At 33.0% G+C, this 20,048-nt stretch overlaps 1 protein-coding gene across 2 annotated transcripts in view; it reads right to left on the bottom strand.

The window, feature by feature from the left end:
• PNPT1 (polyribonucleotide nucleotidyltransferase 1) overlaps positions 1-20,048 on the bottom strand; it is a 46,176-nt gene that overhangs the window by 7,105 nt on the left and 19,023 nt on the right. For both annotated transcript variants that reach the window (XM_081264733.1, XM_081264734.1), the window contains exons 10-23: positions 19,822-19,873; positions 19,408-19,465; positions 17,465-17,561; positions 16,912-17,014; positions 13,061-13,131; positions 11,329-11,365; positions 8,721-8,787; positions 8,522-8,611; positions 7,390-7,443; positions 2,838-2,944; positions 2,327-2,398; positions 2,168-2,231; positions 1,208-1,291; positions 635-718 (exon numbers count right to left, since the gene is read on the bottom strand). In XM_081264733.1, the coding sequence (XP_081120859.1) occupies positions 635-718; positions 1,208-1,291; positions 2,168-2,231; positions 2,327-2,398; positions 2,838-2,944; positions 7,390-7,443; positions 8,522-8,611; positions 8,721-8,787; positions 11,329-11,365; positions 13,061-13,131; positions 16,912-17,014; positions 17,465-17,561; positions 19,408-19,465; positions 19,822-19,873 (1,040 nt within the window). The remainder of the gene's footprint in view (positions 1-634; positions 719-1,207; positions 1,292-2,167; positions 2,232-2,326; positions 2,399-2,837; positions 2,945-7,389; positions 7,444-8,521; positions 8,612-8,720; positions 8,788-11,328; positions 11,366-13,060; positions 13,132-16,911; positions 17,015-17,464; positions 17,562-19,407; positions 19,466-19,821; positions 19,874-20,048) is intronic.

Below are 20,048 nucleotides of genomic sequence, written 5' to 3'. Positions count from 1 at the left end.
TAATTTTTGAGGCTCTCGTTTTATTCTCTTAATTATGACTAGAAACTATACTAGAATCCTTTCCTCACCTTTTTGTCTCTCTTCCTCTTATCCTGTAGAGTGAACAGATGAATGAGGAACAAAATTATGTCAGTTTCTCATTCTCAACAACTAGCTACAGCAACTTTGCTTCTTATCCTTCTTCAATAACCTCAAAGCTGCTAAGTATTAGGAAACCTAAATGCTGTTTTCAGAAGAAACAAATTAAGGCATAACTATTTCTACATATACTTTTAAATAAAAAGAGTGTAAATAAAACTAAGCAAAATTAGTAATAAAAAATTCAAACATAACTTCACTAAAGGGAAACACTAAAAATTATTCAGGAACAATCCATTTTAAAATGTTGCCAAAAAACCTTGATGAATGCTTGACTATCCTTCTTGAATATAGTTAAGAATTAAACATTTACTGATTTATAAAGAGGCACACAAAAAACTCACAAGAAAGACATGAAATCCTTCTCTCCTGGTCTTTCTCTTTGTTTTTCAAATACATATATTTTTGGAACAACATAGTAGAGATGAAATAGCAAAACTACATATCCAGCATTTAATAAAACCCATCTGTTTTATTAGATTAACTAAAATCTCACCTGTTTCAGCTTGAAGTTTTTTTAAATGATATCCACCTGGTCCAACAAATCTTGCTCGTTTTGATAATGGAACTTGAACAGTTTCTGAAATGCAATACAGATAAATACATAAATGAACCTAAAACATGTAAAAATATTTCATTATGAAACAGAAAGACAATGTTACTTGATTAAAAATGTCTAGGAGTACCCCCTAGGTTAAAATAAAGTATTTTTTTTTTATTTTTTAATTGATACATAAAAACAAAAAAATTATACATGTTTATGTGATGTTTCTATACACATAGTGTAATGTTGAAATAAGGGTAAACATATGCCCTTAGGTAAACATATACCTAAATATTTTAGGTATTTATCATTTATAGTGAAAATATTGAAAACACTTCTAAAGTATTTTAGCAATAGAAGTACTTTGAATATTTTTATTTTGCATATGGGGTAAAAAAAAATTAAAAATCTATAATATACTTTCACATACTAATGTTTGTTATCGTGAAATCAGTATTCATTTGTTTGTTTGTCTGTTTGTACCAAGAGCTGATCCCAGGAGCCCTTTATTCACTAATGGATTACCTACAACAGGTCCATTTTCTTTTCTAGATGCTCGAGGTTTTGAAATAGTTTTGTTCATAATCTGTAGTATCTCTTTCTTTGCCACTAGAAAGATAAAGACACAATAAAGGTTACAACTACAAAACATGGGACCCGAAATAGCTGCATTCGGAGTCCTGTGGCCCCGCCCCACCCTACTCCCTACTGGAGATGAAACCCAGGGTCTTGAACATTCTAGACAAGCACTCTATCACAGAGCTATATCCCCAGTACTTTTCCTTTATTCCTCCCTATTTTGATAGGGTCTCACTGAGTTGCCCAGGTTGGCCTTGAACATTGTGATCCTCCTGTCTCAGTCTCATGAATAGCTGGGATTACAGTTATGCAACACCCTGCCTAGCTCACTCTTAGATTTTATGGAATAAAATTCAAACTCTTTAGCCTAATAATCAAAGCTTTCTGTATCATAATTATTTTTTAAAGATTCACTCATATTCCCTCCTTTATAAAGTCTATCTTAGATGCTTAATTGCTGAAAATCAAAATTTCTCTGGTCTCTTACTTGGATGATTAGTCATGTGCTCAATAATTAATACTTCTTGATCCCAGTTAAATCACATAAAATTCATTTTTATTTTTGGCCATGCTAGTGGTCAAACCCAGCATCTCACGCATACTAGGCAAGCACTCTACCATTGAACTATATCCCTAGCCATATGAAATTCCATATATTTATATTTATTTGTATATTTTTAAAATTGGTACTTGGGATTGAACCCAGGGACACTTTGCCACTGAGCTATAACCCCAGCCTTTTACTCTTTATTTTGTGACAGGGTGTCACTAAGTTGTCACACCTATAATCCCAGCTGGGATTATAGGTGTGCACGATGTCTGGCTGAAATTCCATTTTTTTAAAGGAAATATCTTATAGTAAGTCTAATGAAAATTATTGCTCCAGTTGACTAGACACTGGCTTACCTGATGCTTGCTGAATGGCTTCCATTACAATTTTCATTGGTATTCCAGGTAATTTAATATCAGCCTAATATGGAAGGGCCAAAAATAAATGAATAAAAACACTGATTCATAACATTATTTAAACTTACAAAAATGAGACAAAGTACGTTTTAAAAATACCTGTAATGCAGTTATTCCCTTATTAGTACCAGCTATTTTGAAATCCATGTCTCCATTGTAATCTTCAATTCCCTTTACGAATTTAAGAAATTATGAAAAAATTTTAAACAAAAACAAAATTCACCCATAGTCACTGTAGAAGAATTTTAAAACATAGCCTTAGAAGTAAACCATGTCCTCTAAGACTAAACATAAAAAAAAAGTCTCCTATATTAACTGCTGCTTCCAATTTGTGGCTTTTTAAAGATACAAATATTTTCAACAGAAACATTATTTTTAGATCATGCCTTTCACAATAAATGTGTAAGAATTAATTTACAAATTATCCTAAAGCAAGTCATTATGGATACCTATCCTGTAATATATATTTTTAACATATCCTTTAAAATCCAAGGCAATACACAGAGGATAAAAGTAAGAATCACTTGACCTCTATTCTTTGAGAACCAACATTCTTCTAAGCATATGCTATTTCTGAAGTATTTATATTTAAAACTGGGAATATACTTGCCAGAATATCTGTCAGCAAACGATAATCTTCTATTTCACCCTTCTCAGGATTGCTTTTGGTGACCAATCCTATTGCTACACCTGCAACAGCAGATGAAATTGGAACCCCTAGAAGCGAGAAAAGATAATTTTGTGTAATATGTATATCAACCTAACACATATTTATTTATTCTGTTGACATTTATTTTAATGAAAGGGGATAATGTTTCCTAAATAGACAATCACGAGAGCTAAGTTGGAAAGGTCTTAACAGATCCTCTAACTACCTCATTTCTTTTGGAAACTATAATAAAGTCCCTTAAAACAACTTTAAGAGGTAATCCTATATTTGGCATAAACCTTTATCAAAATTGCAAACTTTATAACTCAAATGACTCATTGCTTTTGGTGTCTTCTTTTTGTTGAAAAATAAGCATGTATTTGATGTGTTCTTCTAGCCTGAACCCCTCATTGGCACCATTAATAGAACCCAGAAAATTTCTGTGCACAAGTATAAATGTAAACATAATTTTAAAAAAATGTTTTCTTGTAGTTGTAGATGAACAGAATGCCTTTATTTTCATGTGGTGCTAAGGATCAAACCCAGTGTCTCACACATGCTAGGCAAGTACTCTACCACTGCTACAGCCCCAGCCCTAAATTTTTATTTTCTTTACTCATGGGAGCAAGGTATAGGCATTTGTTACTCTGCACATACCCTTTTTTAATTAACAACTTAGCTTGGATAATGATTCATTTCACTAACGAAGCTCTAATTTATTTCTTTGAATGCCTGCATACTACTCCTCATATATATTTTTTCCACATGTTCCATATATTTTTATAAGTCATAAACAGAAATAAAATTGCTGAGTTAAAAGATATTTGTAGGGCTGGGGTTGTGGCTCAGTGGTAGAGTGATGATGGTCTTAAGGGGATAAGTTTTGGACAGTGCCTTGCATGTGTGAGGCACTGGGTTCAATTCTCAGCACGACATACAAATAAATAAAATAAAGGTCCATCCACAAATAAAAAATATTTTTTAAAAAAGTATTTGTATTTTATACTTGCTATACTGTCACATTATATATAAAAGGATACATGCTATTCTAAATTGTGCCTAACTCTTGTTACACTTTTTGATCCCTGTCAACTTATGGAGCAAAATTGGTTACTTATTTTTAAATTTCATTTGTTTATTTTTTATTTTTTAAAAATATTTATTTATTTAGTTAGTTTTTGGCGGACACAACATCTTTGTTTGTGGTGCTAAGGATTGAACCCGGGCCGCACGCATGCCAGGTGAGCGCGCTACCACTTGAGCCACATCCCCAGCCCTTGATTTGTTTTTAATAAGTGTGGTTGAACACATTCATGTTTGTAAGCCTACTTACATATCTTATTTTGAAGAATTGCCTGTTTATGGTCTTCAACCACTTTTTACATAGTAACCTTTTCCTGTTTTGTTTGTTCATTTTGTTTAAAGTGACTTGTTTCTGGGTAGAATTTTTAAAATTTATGTAATCCTGGCTCCTGGATTTTGCTTAAAAAGGCATTCTTCTCTTAAGATTTTGATAAAATCTTGTTTCATTAAAAAAAAGTATGTTTTTATTACTTGTAACTTATTTTTAGTATAAAGGAATGTGATTAAAAAAACCTTAAAGGTACAAAAACACAAAAAGATATTAGCAATTCAAAGAAATAATACAAATGGGTACAGGACACACAGGGAATAAATAATGAACTAGGTTGAAGGTAACTGACTCAGAGAAACTCTCATCTCATTTGGATGAGAAATGAAAGCTCCATAAAAACAAGGGCTATTTTATTAATAACCATGTCCCATCTGGTTTTAAAGACTGTGCAATGTTATGAAGCAGTATAGTATGTTTCTAAGTGTACTAATGGTAGAGTGCTTGCCTAGCACAAGGCCTTGGGTTTTTCTACCTTAGCACCACCACAAAAAGGAAAGAAAAAAAACCTCCTGAAGGAAGATAATGGAGAACTTGAAATATTCTGAGTGTCATATTTTGAGTCTGCTTTTTAACTTTTTTTCTTTTGAGTAAGCTATTCTTAACTTAGATAATGGCCTTAAGGGGATAAGGTTGGACAGTCTAGGAGGTGAAGGGACAGAAAATCTGGAAAGCCAGCAGGGAGATTGCTACAAAAGAAGAAATGATGTGGACTTGAACTAAAGTAATAGCAATAGGTACTTCAGAAGTTAAGGGAAAGGATATTTTTCTTAAAATTTTGGAAGATATGGGATGGGGATGTCGCTCAAGTGGTAGCATGCTCCCCTGGCATGTGTGCGGCCTGGGTTTGATCCTCAGCACCACATACAAACAAAGATGTTGTGTCCACCGAAAACTAAAAAATAAATATTAAAATTCTCTCTCTCTCTCTTAAAAAAAAAAATTTCAAGATAAACAGATCTTTGTGACTTGAGAGAATGTAAGAAATGAGAGAACTGTTGATTCTGGCATGAATGTCATAGTTACTTTCTACCAAGATGAATACAAAAGGAAAACTATTTATTTAGAGTGATTCAATTTTAAATGAATTAAAATATATATTATGCTGTGGGGGATGTTAGCTAGAGATGTCCAAGAGGCAGTTTATATGGATCCAAGACTTGAGAGCTAGGTTGAAGGGGTAAATATTTAAGTCATAATCATTATAGTGGTAGTTAAAACATTGAATATAGGTGAGATTGCTTAGAATGTCATCCTGAAGTTTTTATCATTACATCACTGCCAGGATGGGTTTTTCTTTAGAACAAAAGATCTGAATTAGAGCTTAAACACAGGGGTTCTATCACTGAGCTACATTCCCAGTCCTTTTTAAAATTTTATTTTTAGAAATGGTCTAAGTTGCCAAGGCTAGCCTCAAACTTGTGATCCCTATGCCTTAGCCTCCAGTGTAGCTGGGATTACAGATATATGCCACCATGCCAAGCATGACGTCTCTTATTTTATCTTTTGATTAATCTTTTTCAGAAGTTTTTCTGTTTTCCAATATAATATTTGGATGAGACATGCAAGCTCCATAAAAACAAGGGCTATTTTATTAATAACCATGTCCCAAGAGCTTAGATCAGTGCTTGGCTCACAGCACACAGATTTGTTGAATGCATACATGAAGATGAAAACCAATAGCAGAATATTACCACCTATCTGTATATTACATTTTCCTTCAGTGAACACAACTAGAAAAAATTCCTTAAACATTTTTTCTTTTGTTTAGCCTGATCCAAGTTTTAATTTTTCTGAAATATTTCTATTATATATCCATATTATTTCATTTCACCTTTGGTTGTCTTCCTTTCCACCTTTCACATATATACTGTAAATGTGTGAAATTATTAGAGAATTCCTTTGTAGCCTCTTTAGGTTCCTTTCCTTTTTCTTCTTCTTCTTTTTTCCCCGGTACTGGGAACTAAATTTAGGGCCTTGTGCATAGTAGGTGAGTACTCTACTGCTGAGCTACATACATCCCCAGCCCCTCTTTCTTCTTACATAACATCAGTGATACCTATATGGTAGAAACTGATAACTAGTTTTGAGAGCATAACATGCCAACTTTTTCTCTTCTAGTATTTCAGACCCAGGATGAACCACTCACATTCTATCTTCCTAAAATTCTATGTACACTTTTGGAATAGCAAAATCTCAAAGGTTACATGATGACTTTCTCTAAAGGGCCCTAATCCTTCTGTTACCAATCAAAAACTTCTCTGGTGGTTGGAATCAATTCTGGGGCTCTCCTTTTTGGAAGGTAAGAAAATTCTCTGGGTCACTGTAATGGTCAATTGAATGAATAGTCAACTTGATTGGATTAAGAGATGCTGAGGATTAAAAGGCTCAAGGGGTGTCAATGAGGGGGTGTCCAGGAATGATTGGTATTTGGGATAGCCAATTGAAATGGAGATCCTTCCTGAGCATGGGCAGCACCATCTAATAGGATGACGACTTGGATGGAATAAAGTTGGAAGTACAAGGAAGCAGCAGCAGACGCAAGCTCCATTCTCCTTGAACAGGTTCTTGATCGATGCTGTAATTATCTGAGGATATCAGACTCTCACTTCTTCACTCTTCCAAAGCAGACTCTGCCAGTGATTCTCCAGAAGCCTTCTGTCTTGTACTAGGGTAGCACTGTTGATCCCTCTTGTTCTGGGGCATTAGCCTCTTAGAATGTGCTGCTACTGGTTCTTCCAGCTCTCCAGCCTGTAGATAGCCATTGTGAACTATCCAGTTCCTGGTCCCATAAGCCAACCTAATAAGTCCCCTTTTTATCATTATACTTCCTGTTGATTTGGCTCCTCTAGAGAACCTTGACTAATACAGTCACTAAGACAAGTAATTCTCAGTGTACTGCTTTTATCTAAAAATAAGAATTCCAAAAAATATCTAGATATTTGAAGGAGTACTTTTGCTACTATCTTACATTTGGCCTGGCTTGGTAATCTATAATCTGACTTCAAGTCTTACTAAAATTCAGTTTTAAAGAAATCTTATATTTTATGCTAATCAAATTATGTATAAAGTAGTAGCAATTTTGAGACACAATTCTTTTACCTGCATCCATTAATGCCAAACTTCCTCCACATGCAGATGCCATAGAAGATGACCCTATCAAAACAAAAGAAGACATGCTTTATAATATACTGATTTTTAAAAAAATGTAGAATATTGTTACATCAATGATATCTTTATTTCTTTTTCTTGTTTTTTTTGGTACTGAGAATTGAACCTTGGAGGCACTCAACCAGTGAACCACATCCTCAGTCCTTTGCCTCACTAAGTTGCTAAGGCTAGCCTTGAACTATGACCCTCCTGCCTCAGCCTCTTCAGTTGCTGGAATTACAGGCATGTGTACTTCAATAATTTCTTTAAAAATATTCAATAGCCTTTTCATCCTACTTTTTTTTTTTTTTTTTTTTTTTTGTACCAGGAATTGATCCCAGGGACAGTTAATCTTTGGGCTACATCCCAGACCTTTAAAAAAATTTTTTTTTCTTTTAAAATTGTGAGATAAGGTCTTGCTAAGTTACTTAGGGCCGCTCTAAGTTGCTAAGGCTGGCTTTGAACTCAGGATCCTCCTGGTTCAGCCTGATTACAGGCATGCACCATGGCACTCAGCTTCTTCCTACTTTTCAGAAGTGGTTAAAATCAAGTTCTTGGGCTGAGATTGTAGCTCAGTGGTAGAGCGCTTGCCTAGCATGTGTGAAGCACTGGGTTTTTGATTCTCAGTATCACATATAAATAAATAAAATAAAGGTCCATGGACAATTAAAATAAATTCCTAAGCCACCAACTACAGAGTTACATGGCCCAATATAGTAGGTGTTAGCCATTTGTGGCTACTTAGTGTTCCCTGTCTAATGAATCACTGTATTTTTGCCCCTTTTCTTTCTAAGCTGGCCTTGTTCTATGTTTTGTCAAAAATGAACAAATGACCCATATTGGATGGATTATAACAGATACAAAAAGAAAAATACTTGTCTTATACTGATTTACAAAGAGTTCATTAGCTAAGAACAGAGACTCAAAACAAATAATAGGCTCACGTTTATGATCAACCAAACACAGTTTTTCATGCAATAGGTTTGGGCCCTGTAGTAATAAACATTTTGTAACATTACTTTTGAAAAGTTAAGAACATAACAGGGAATCTGGTCTTTTCCACTAGGGAAAAAATAATACATACCGTTCGACTCTAAGACTTCAGATGTCACTCTTATGGTAAAAGGAAAATCTTTGGGAATAACAGGATACAAAGCTTTCTCAGCAAGAGCACCTAAGTTAGAATAAAAAACAGTAAGTAGAAAATATATTAAAAACAATAGGCAAAAGTGTACTAAAATGTCTCTGTAAAAACACCATAAAAGTTTATAGATTATACTCACCATGCCCAAGCTCTCTTCTATTTATGCCAGTGACTTTGCCAATTTCATTAGTTGCATAAGGAGGAAACTTCAAAGAAAATATACATATATAACCAACATGGAAAGATGCCCAAGATACATTACCAAATGAATAAAACAAATTACAAAACAGTAAAATCCCAATTTTTTAAAAACAAAAGTAGGTTCATTTATGCCAGAACATGTCAGGTATAAATCTAAAATAAACTGCTAAAAGTAGCCATTTGTAGTGTGTAAAACTATGTTCTAGGAAGTGAATGATTATAGACAACATAAATTTCCATACTGTTTAATACTAACAGTAACAAAGTATCTTTTTGTAATAATAATAAAATATATATATTTAAGAAGTACACATTGAGGAAATAAATATCACTTTGATAAGGGTTTTATTTTACCCAGAGGTTATAAACTGTTTTGTTTTGATAGAAATGTTATCTGCAAGGTATACAAATTAGTTGATCATTTAAAAATTGAAGCTGCCCCATAAAAATCTGAAATTCCAGTTTAACAAAAATTTTTAAAAGGATCAATAGGGAGGCTAAGGCAGGAGGATTCTAAGTTCAAGGCCAGCCTCAGCAACTAAAGGAGGCCCTAAGCAACTTACTGAGACTCTGTCTTAAAATGAAACAAAACAGCAATAATTCAAGAATTGAATCAAACCCCTGGACCTAACAGTCAATTTGCAGGAAATAGAGGAGAGAGAGGAATATGCTGACATATACCATGAGTGTGCAATCAACAATGCCCAGATCAAATGGCTCTGGACTTTAGTAGACAGATTGTAAAGAAAGTGATGGAGTAGAAATGCACAGATTAAAAGACTTAAAGAAATATCACATATAAGAAAAATTGACAAGTCTAAAGTATCTATGGATATACACTGAAAATGTAAAGAAATGGTTACTATAAAACTTGGGAGAAGGGGCTGGGGATGTGGCTCAAGCGGTAGCGCGCTCGCCTGGCATGCGTGTGGCCCGGGTTCGATCCTCAGCACCACATACAAACAAAGATGTGTCTGCCGATAACTAAAAAATAAAATATTAAAATTCTCTCTAAAAAAAAAAGATTAAAAAAAAGAAAACTAAAAAATAAATATTAAAAAAATTCTATTTCTCTCTCTCTTTAAAAAAAAATAGAAATAAAAAAATAAAACTTAGGAGGACAGTTGGTACTTTTAGGGGAAAATGGTTGTTGAGACTGGGATGAAAAACATGGGGAAAATTCGGAGGTGGCTGGTGATATATTCCTTGACTTGAGTGGTTGTTAAAAGGGTGTTTGCCTTATAAAAACTCACTAAGTCATCTTCTGTTTTATATGGTTTACAGAGGGTCTTAAAAATGGAATAATATGGCAATAATAGCCCATTTCTTTTCTGGCTTCCCCTTTCATCCTGTTCCACAGTTACAAACCAGAGATGCATTTTCCACAACTGTCCTTTCTAGATTATCACATGCTCACTAGTTAATGACAAAGGATGTGCTTTATTCAATTATAATTCCTCTCTGGCTTTCTGTAGCTTCTGGATATATCTAGAACAGTGTATTTTTAAGGGATTCAGAATAGTGATAATCTCCTGGTTCATTGCTATTTGCAGCAAATACTTTCTATATAATATATTCTGTATTTTTGTTACTGGGGATTGAACCCAGGAGTACTCCACCACTGAATTATATCCCCAGTCCTTCTTTATTTTATGACAAGGTCTCAGTAGAGCACAATGGCACATGCCTATAATCTCAGCAACTCAGGAGGTTTAGACCCTGTAACAAAATAAAAAATAAAAAGGGTTGGGGATGGGGCTTAGTGGTAGAGCATCCCTGGGTTCAATTCCCAGTACAAAAAAAAAAAAAAAAAAGACAGGGTCTTGCTAAATTGCTGAGGCTGGCCTTGAATTTACAATCCTCCTATCTCAGCCTCCTGAGTTGCTGGGATTACATTTACGGGTCACTGTGCCCGGCTATAATATGTTCTCTATTGATTATAGCAGGTTTGCCTAATGTGAAATATTGGGATTCTAGGCAGTCAACAGTGTTATCCAAAAGTGAAGTAACTTATTACTTTATACTAGCTTCCCATAGCATATACCTCAAGTAATAAAATCAAAGAATTATATTTTATACCTAGTCCCTTAGAATTAGTTGTAAAGATCAATCATAAACTTAATCATATATAATGACTTCATATAAAGAACAATGTTAATTACCTTAGATCATTTACTAATCAACTAAGTAAACATGAACATTTAAATGAGCTAATGGGATTGGGTGATTTTTTAAATCAAATTTGAAATGCTCCACTTTTGTTTGACACACGGTAGGCATAACTCTCTTACCTAAAACAGCACTGTCTAATAATATACTTTCACTTTTATTTATGACTTAGAATAAGAAGTTACTGTACTATCTCTCTAAATCCCTTCTGTATGCAGTAAAACAATAGCCCCTAAATTAACTTAACAAATGTATGATAAAATGTTAATGGGATAATTTAGGTAGTAAAGATAAGAAAATTCATTGCAAAATTCTTTCAATGGTGCTGTATCCTAGAAATTTTCCACAATTAATGTTGGGGAAAAAATTCACCTTACCTCATAGTGCAGCATGAAATTTTTGTCTTTTATCCCACTATAAACAAAAAGCATAATATTAAAAACATTATAAGGATAAATTTATTTCATTAAATAAATTTCAATAAATTTATTTCAATAGACAACTAAAAAAAAAAGATTTAAGAGCATTTGAACAAAACCTGGATATTAATGAGAGTTGGTTGAAACAGAAAACATGAAGAATTAGATGAATGAGAGAGGATATATAAGTGTGTGTGTGTATATGTGTGTATAAAATATATACATATTTTTTTCTCCTTCTTTTGAGATGGGGTCCTGCTATGTTGTCCAGGTGGGTCGTGAACTTCCAGGGCTCAAGAGACCCTCCTGCCTCAGACTCTCAAGTATTTGAGAGACGGTATTTTTTTCCCTGTGACTTATGAATTAATTCTACAAGTACTCAGGAAAACGATTTTGCTTCAAATACCCTTAAATATTAGGTTTGAATTATATGGAAGAAGACATATATTTTTAAACATTAGTAACAATTGAGAGAATATTAAATGTTATAAATACAATAGTTCAATCTCAGAATTACAATCTTTCTCTTCTTAGTCACCCTGTGAAATGAAAATTGGTAATTAAAATGATACAACACAACAACCAGAAGATCTGTCAGGCAAACATAAACATCTTTTCAGGGTTGGGAAAAAGAACTACTGACAAAATATCTAGAAAAATGGTAAAAAAAAAAAAAAATAAGGATGAGAAGAAACAATTCCTGGAGGTAGGAAACTGGGTTTATTATGAATAGTCAAATAGTAGGGTCAAAGAACAGATGATGCCCACTTTGCGTAGAGTAAGCAAAACACACTTATCTGTGTATAGAAATCACTGGCCCATTTTACTTGCATTTAAAAAAAAAAAAAAAGGAAACCAAAGGCCAGATGGATGACTGATGTGTGTTCCCTCATTTACACAATTATAGATGTAAGCCTTGAATATATAGAAAAGAGAAAGGAGTCAGGAGTCAAAAGTGAAAAAGTGCAGGGCAACCCAGTTTGGGCTCAAATATTTGATAAAATATAGACAAATTATTAGGATGAACATTCCAGCCTTATATATAATTTTTGTCAGATACAAAAAAAAAAAAAAAGTAGAGTAATTCCTGAAATACTAGAGATTATCCTTGTTAGTAGGGCAGTAAGAAGAGGAAAGCAGGGAAGCAGGCTTTCCCTATTAGCCAATGAGGAAAGAAAGTAGTTCCAGGACTCTGAGGTGGTGGTGCTGTAGGGCTTGATCATCTAATGGTGACTGACGTGATTTTACTACTGATATTTTAGAAACAGGAGGAGAGCCAGTATTTCTGAACACAAAATCACAATGTGGCTTGGATTACATTTTTCATTAACAGCCTCCAGATTATTCTCAGCAACTTTTGCCAATTTGTTTGTTCTCTAATTTAAAATAGAAAAACAAATCCATTCAAAATTACCTAGAAAATCAGTCGTGAGGAATGATTCAAGAGGCAGAGAATAATCTAAATGTATTCAGATTAAATAATTAAATTTGTTCCAATTATGTGTTTAAAACCAATAATTTAGAAGAAAATACAACATATGCACATACAAATTCCTTGAAATTCTGACTTCATAAACAGAATAAGTACAGAGATACTGGTTTAAAAAGTAATAATGACTAATAATATAACACATGAGCTTTAATTCTTTATAGGAACATCACAAAATAACATTAGAAAAACATAACTTACTTTATTGCTGTTATAATTTGGTCTGATTTAATACTAGATTCTAATGAATCAAACGTAACAGTACAAAGCACCTAAAAAAGAAGGAAAATTTTCTTGGGCTTTAATGCACTAATGACAAAGATAAAAACAACAACAAAAATACACATTTTGTGTTTTGGAGGGTCTTTGTGCATCCTCTACTGCTGAGCTACACCCTTAGCTCAAAAATAAAAGTGAAGAACCCAATTAACTCTTTCAAAAAAAGGTAATAAATACATTCTACACAATACTGGCCATGACACTTAATATAGTAAATACTTATTCATTCTCTGTATATTCAAACTGTATGTAAAACTGAATAATCCAAAGGTCTAACATTATCATATAGACTACATATATAAAACAAACAACTTAGGCATGTTAGGGAGGAAGAAGGAAGAAGAAAGAAAAATATTTTTAAAAACTATGTACTAGTCCAAAGAAGCCTCAACAAAGCTGCAATCAATGAAACAGACTGCTTAAAAAAAAAAAAAAAAAGAAAAGAAAAAAAAAGTCAATCTTCTTTGGAGGGATATAACATAATTCAGAAATGCTACAATGCATCATTCACAGCTTCAGGATACATTCTAAAGAAACAGGAAACAAGGCCCAATCTCAAGACAAAAGATACAGAATAGAGACTGATTTTAGCTAAGATGTTAGATTAGCAGGGCAGGTGTAGGGCAGGTGTAAGGGTACATATCTATAATCCCAGCCTTTTAAGGAGCAGAAGGATCACAAGTTCAGGGCTAGTGGAGGAAATTTAGTGAGACCCTGTCTCAAAAAATAAAAGGGGCTGAGGACGTAGCTCAGTAGTAAAGTGCCCCTGGATTTCACCCCTAGTATCAAAAAACCAAAAAAACAAAACAAAACAACAACAACAAAAAACAAAATACAAAAAACAACACCACCATCACCAACAACAAAACAGGAGATTGATAAAAGACTTTCAACAGCTCTAATAATTATACTGAAGGACATAAAGAATTAACAGAAGCTGGGCATGGTGGTACATGCCTGTAATCCCAGAGGCTTGGGAGGCTAAGGCAAGAGAATCAAAACTTCAAAGCGAGTCTCATCAACTTAGTAAGGCCCTAAGCAACTTAGCAAGACCCTGTCTCAAATTAAAAAATAAAAAAAATAAATTTTAAAAAAATATAGGCTGGGGATGTGGCTTAGTGATTAAGTGCCTCTAGGTACAATCCCTGGTACAAAACAAAGCAAAACAAAACAAAAACCAAAAATTCTAGAACTGAAAAATATATTACTTCATAATTGAAAGGAGATGAAAAGTCAATGAACATGAAGATAGATTAATAGAAACTGCCCAAGTGGCTAGGGGTGTAGCTAGTGGTAGAGCACTTGCCTCATATGTGCAAGACCCCAATTTCCATCCCTACTACCATTCCCACAAGAAAAAAAAAAAGCCCAATTTGAAGAAGGGGAAAAATACACATTCTCAGGGACCTATGGTATAATATCAAACAGACCATTATAGTGTATATGTAATCCCAGAAGGAGAGAAAAAGAGAATAAGGAAGAAAAAAATAGTAGTTGAAATATTTCAAGCTTGACCAAAAAAAAAAAAAAAAAAAAAAAAAAAAAAAAGATAAAAATTTATGGATTCAAGCTTAAAATTCTAAGCAAGATAAATCCAAAGAAAATTTTGCATGGTCATACTGCTAAAAACCAAAGACAAAGAGCAAATCTTGAATGTACCCATTTGAAAACAATAAATAACATGCAAGAAACAGGGATTTAAATGAGTTCTTTCTTTTTCAATACTGGGGATTTAGTCTACAGGTCCTTTACTACTGAATTACATAAATTCAATCACATCATAATTAAACTAAACACAGACTGGATAAGTATCCAGTTAAAAGGCAGACTATCAGAATAAATAACAAAAGAATGAATAATACTAGAGATACTTTAAAAATGTTATTAAAGAGCATAAAAGAAAACTTGAATTAAGAATGATTTGAATTGTAAAAATGTCATTTCTCTTGAATTAACAGGTTAAATTCAGTGCAATTCCAATAAAAAAAACCCAAGACTTTTTTTTTCTTTTGAGAATGTGATATAATTCAAAATTCAATCAAAGGAACAAATCTGCTTGAATAGCTTAAGACAATTTTGAGGGAGGAAGAAGCAAAAAAGGCAAGATTTGCTTAAGACATTTATATAAACTCCAAGACCATTATAATTAAAATAATTTGACACTGGCCCAGGAAATTCACAAAATAATAGGACAGAACATAATTTAAAAGTTAATAGAAAAAAAAAAAAAGGAGACGCATAAATTTTGACTCTGAGGTAAAATATGATTCTTTTTTCTTTTTGCAGTACTAGGTATTGAACCCAGGGGTGCTTTACCACTGACCAGTAACTATATCTCCAGTCCTTTTTAAAAATTTTGAGACAGGGTCTTACTAAGTTGCCTAGGCTAGCCTTGAACTTGTGATCCTCCTACTTGAGCCTCCCGAGTCACTGGGATTATAGGTAGGCACCAGGGCTCCCAACAAGAAACGATTCTTTAATAAGACTTTGAAAGTGAAAATGACAAAGATTAACTACATCAAAACTAAAAATTTCAGGTTTTTTTCCTACATGTAAAGAATCAAGCAAAATTAAAAAGCAAACAACAAAGAACATCTACATAAAGTTTGGTTTGTTACTAGAATAGATTAATGTTTAAAACACAAAAGAGATTACTGCAAAATAGAAGGTAAAATACAGGCCATATTAAAAATAGAAAAAAAAAATTTGGTCAAAGGCCAAGGACAGGAAATTCACAAAACAGCACACCTGAAGCAAGGGCACCACATTTTACAACTCTAGGGACAGTGCACTTGAGGTGCACAGTCCCCCAGGGTATGGTTTACACAGTGAGCATGTTCATTGGTTATTATATCAAGATTCCGAGTCTTACTAGTAAACAGGGAAATACAAATTAAAACATCATGATGCTACTTTTTAATACCTTTCTGACTGGTAAAATTAGTTACTAATGTGAATAATTTTTAAGAAAGAGGTAGACGGCATAATACCATACACAGAACAATGGGTACATGTGTTGGTTTAAATAAATTAACTGCTAGCAAATTAGGTGAAATACAAGGGAGTATCTATGTAAAGAAAAAGAATGGGGCTTAGGTGAAGGCTAATGGAGAAAACAAATGAGGGCCATGATCAGACCCCAAACAATAACATGCCATAAACTGAGGAGTATGAGTAACTCAATTTTGTGCACTTAAAATAAAAATATAATAAAAATACCTAATAATTTACAACATGTCAACTATAGTAACAAAAGATCAGCAGTTGTATAGAGGAAGCAGGAAGAAGGGATTAAAAACAGGCAAGAAACTTTTGGGTGTGATTGCTATGTTCATCATCTTGACTATGGCAATCTAAAAACTTAGGCAATCATACACTTAAAACATATATAATTTACAGGATAGAAATGATACCTCAAAAAACTCTTAAGCCAGGTACAGTGGCATACACATGGCCAGTAATCCCAGTAATCTGGCAGGCCGAGGCAGGAGGATTGCAAGTACATGCCAGCTTTAGCAACTTAGTGATATCCTGTCTCAAAATAAAAAATAAAAAAGGCTGGGATATAGCTCAATGGTAAAGTGCCCCAGGGTTCAATTTTTAATATAGAAAACCAAACCAAAACAAAAAACCTGTTAAAATCATATTTTAAAAAATCCGACATTAATCTGAATATATTCCATATAACGAAAATTATAGCATCTATAAAATGTACTTCTAGATCTAATTAAACATTCCTAATTCAGCATGTAGTTTTTTAAAACATGTATTACCTGTGTTTGTCCCCTTTGAAATAATGCTGATCCATGAAGAGTTTTAAACATATCTACCTCACAACTTATATTCCTAAGTGAAGTCAAATCGCGTCCATCACACCTAGTCATAAATAAAATAAGTAGTAAAGCTGTGTTGGAAGTCAGAAAAATCACATATTATTTCTTTATCTCTACCAAGAAGTTCAACTCCAGCTGCATATCATAAAACCCTGTGGATATTTAAAAAAACAATACAAATAACTGGGCTCCATCCTAAATCCCACTGAATCAAAACGTCTGGGGTTGTGGCCTATGTAACTGTATTGTTAGTACTGTTACTGCACATCTGCAGGTAACTATGATGTTCAGGCAAGGCTGTGAAGCATGGCTCGACACACAAGCCCCAAGAGAGTCACATATCCACATATTCTTTCTTTGATACAATTTACACAATAACTATTTGCTTTACTTTCCACTTAAAAATCAGTTCCTTCCTTTGAGTAAACAGCCATTTTCAAGGTAACTTGCAGAAACAGTACATACTTCTCTTCTATCAAGAGAGTATGTTTACCTTTTGTATTCAGTCAAAATAATATTTCTGAAAACCTCCTTTGCAACAACATTGAAGGATTCTATTATTTCATATGGATCGACGTCTGGAAATGTTTCTGGAGGAAAAAAAAAGAAAGAAATCAAAACAAAGGTTTTCTTTTCTGAAAGGCTGATTTCTCCAAAGTTCACAGAATCAAATCAATTACTAAGGGAGTAAGCCAAGGGGGTTGACTGAGTATTTGGTCCTCAGGCAAACAAAAGTAGATAAATCAAATGTTCTCCAGCAAGTGAGACACACCAAATATTAATCCCTTAAACGTGTTGTGATTGGGAACTTAGTTAGCTTATATCACGTCACTTGATACACCGAGTCAACCATATTGTTAAAAGGTTTAACTGACAATATTAAGAGTAGTCACCCTCACTCTTTTTTTGCCTTGAGAACTTTTACTTAAATCTTCTAATTAAGAAATAATTTTCTTTATATATTACAAATTCCAAACAACAAGTTTTTCAGTTAACATTACCAAGTGCTTTCATATAGACATTTCACAAGTTGCTTTTTAAAAATGCCTTTAATCTTCATAACAATTTATGAGGTAAATTTATTATTATCCCTTTTTACAGAAGAAAAAGCTAAGGCTTGAGGAAGTAAACTGCCTGAGATAACACAGACATAACTATTACAGCTGTGACCTGAATACAGATCTGTCTGCCTCAATGGTTTATGCTTTTAAATGTTGTTATTTTACTTCATTAATTTCCTTGTCTCTCCTTCCGTCTCTTTTTTTAAAAAATATTTTTCTAGTTACAGTTGGGCACAATACCTTTATTTTATTTGTTTATTTTTATGTGTTGCTGAGAATTGAACCCAGCGCCTTGCACGTGCTAGGAGAGTGCTCTACCGCTGAGCCACAACCCTAGCCCTCTCTCTTTTTTTGAGATGTTGCCCAGGCTGGGTTCAAACTCATGATTCTCTTGCCTCAGCCTTTCAAGTAGTTGGGATTATAGGTGTGCACTGCCATTTCTGGCTATACCAAATATTAGGTACTGTTCTCTCAAGTCTTTGATTTACTAAATAAATGTATAACTTTAAAGTAAACTGAACATAAGAAATGGCAACAAAAAAAGAGATAATATATTAAGTATCCTATCTCATCAGGCAAGAATAACTTTTAATATTATACTTCAATATGAATTTTTATGCTTTAACTGGGTTGAACATGGAAACAATAAGTAACAAAATACTTACAATGTTATACTACCAATTCAGAAAATAATGACATATAATACAAAAAAACCCACAAAACTTTTCTTTTTAAATAAGATAACATGAATTATACAGCTTTTCATTCTTAAAAACAAGATGAAATGTAGTGACAAAAGACTAAGCATTTCAGTGATTAATACAGATAATGGCATTAATATCATAGCTAATAGCAGAGTTTTAAAATAAGATAAACACTCTTGTGAGAGAATGTCAGTGAAAAAATTAACAAGAACTCTCACACTTCCTTGGTATTCAGTTTATATGAGATTGACTATGTGCCAGGTACAAATGTAAATGATTTACTCATTTAATCTTCATAGACCAGGTATTACTGGTACTGCAGTTTCACAGATCAATCAAACAGGAATTTTAAAAGCTATATTTTACGGTTTCAAATGACAGGACGCAATGCTATCCATTTTAGAGGAAAAATATGAGACAGAAAAGATACAAACATTTCACATTCAATATTTACTAGGTGTTTACTCTGTATTAATTGTTGTGTTAGCTATATTTATAGAAATTAGTTTAACCCTGTGATGTTTCATTATCACTAATTTACTTAAGATAAAACCAAGGAGCAATGAGAATAACTGACTTTTTCTGAGAAATTTTTACCAATGACTGAAAAAAAAAAAAACCAAAACTACTATTTCCTTCAATTTTTTTCCAATTGAAAAAACAGAATTCACCCTTTAGTTGTTCCTCTGTATCTAATCTTATCTTGTTAACAGCTTCATCTCTGGAAATCTAAAAGAAAGTTAAGGTTCAGTTATTATATAAAACATGATAACATTTAACATTTCTATTTTTATATTGTAAGGGTACTCATATTTTTCTAATGACAATATTCTTTAAGAGATTAGAACTTGTCATTGATTTTTAAGAAATACTATTTGTTTTTCATTCAAATGTATTTGCAGACTTCCCTAAAAGTTATATTAATTAATAATAGAAGAATGGAGAAGCAGACAGGTAAGCTTTTACCAAGATTTTTGGCTCGAAATTTTAATAAAAATAGGACAATTCATAAACAAAACTACATGAGTTACGACAAAAAAATAATACTGGAACAATTATACAAGACAAACTTCAGGTATACCTACTTTATCATGTTCATAATTTGTAAAAACTGCATAGAGTTTTTCCATGGCAAGTCTTTTTAAAATAGAAAAGAAATGTTAGCATAATAATATTTGAAACAAGAGTCAATTTCTATTATTAGTGAAACAAATACTTAGTAAACTATAAATTATTTATAAACATTTCATAAAGAATTTAAAAAAAATATGGACATACTATTGTTTATCACTGCTAATCTATCTACTACTTA

The sequence above is a fragment of the Spermophilus citellus genome (assembly GCF_964194105.1).
Source record: "Spermophilus citellus genome assembly, chromosome: 13".
Classification (NCBI taxonomy): domain Eukaryota; kingdom Metazoa; phylum Chordata; class Mammalia; order Rodentia; family Sciuridae; genus Spermophilus; species Spermophilus citellus.
The sequence above is the reverse complement of the archived record's forward strand: the minus strand, read 5'-3'. Positions and strand labels throughout refer to the sequence as shown.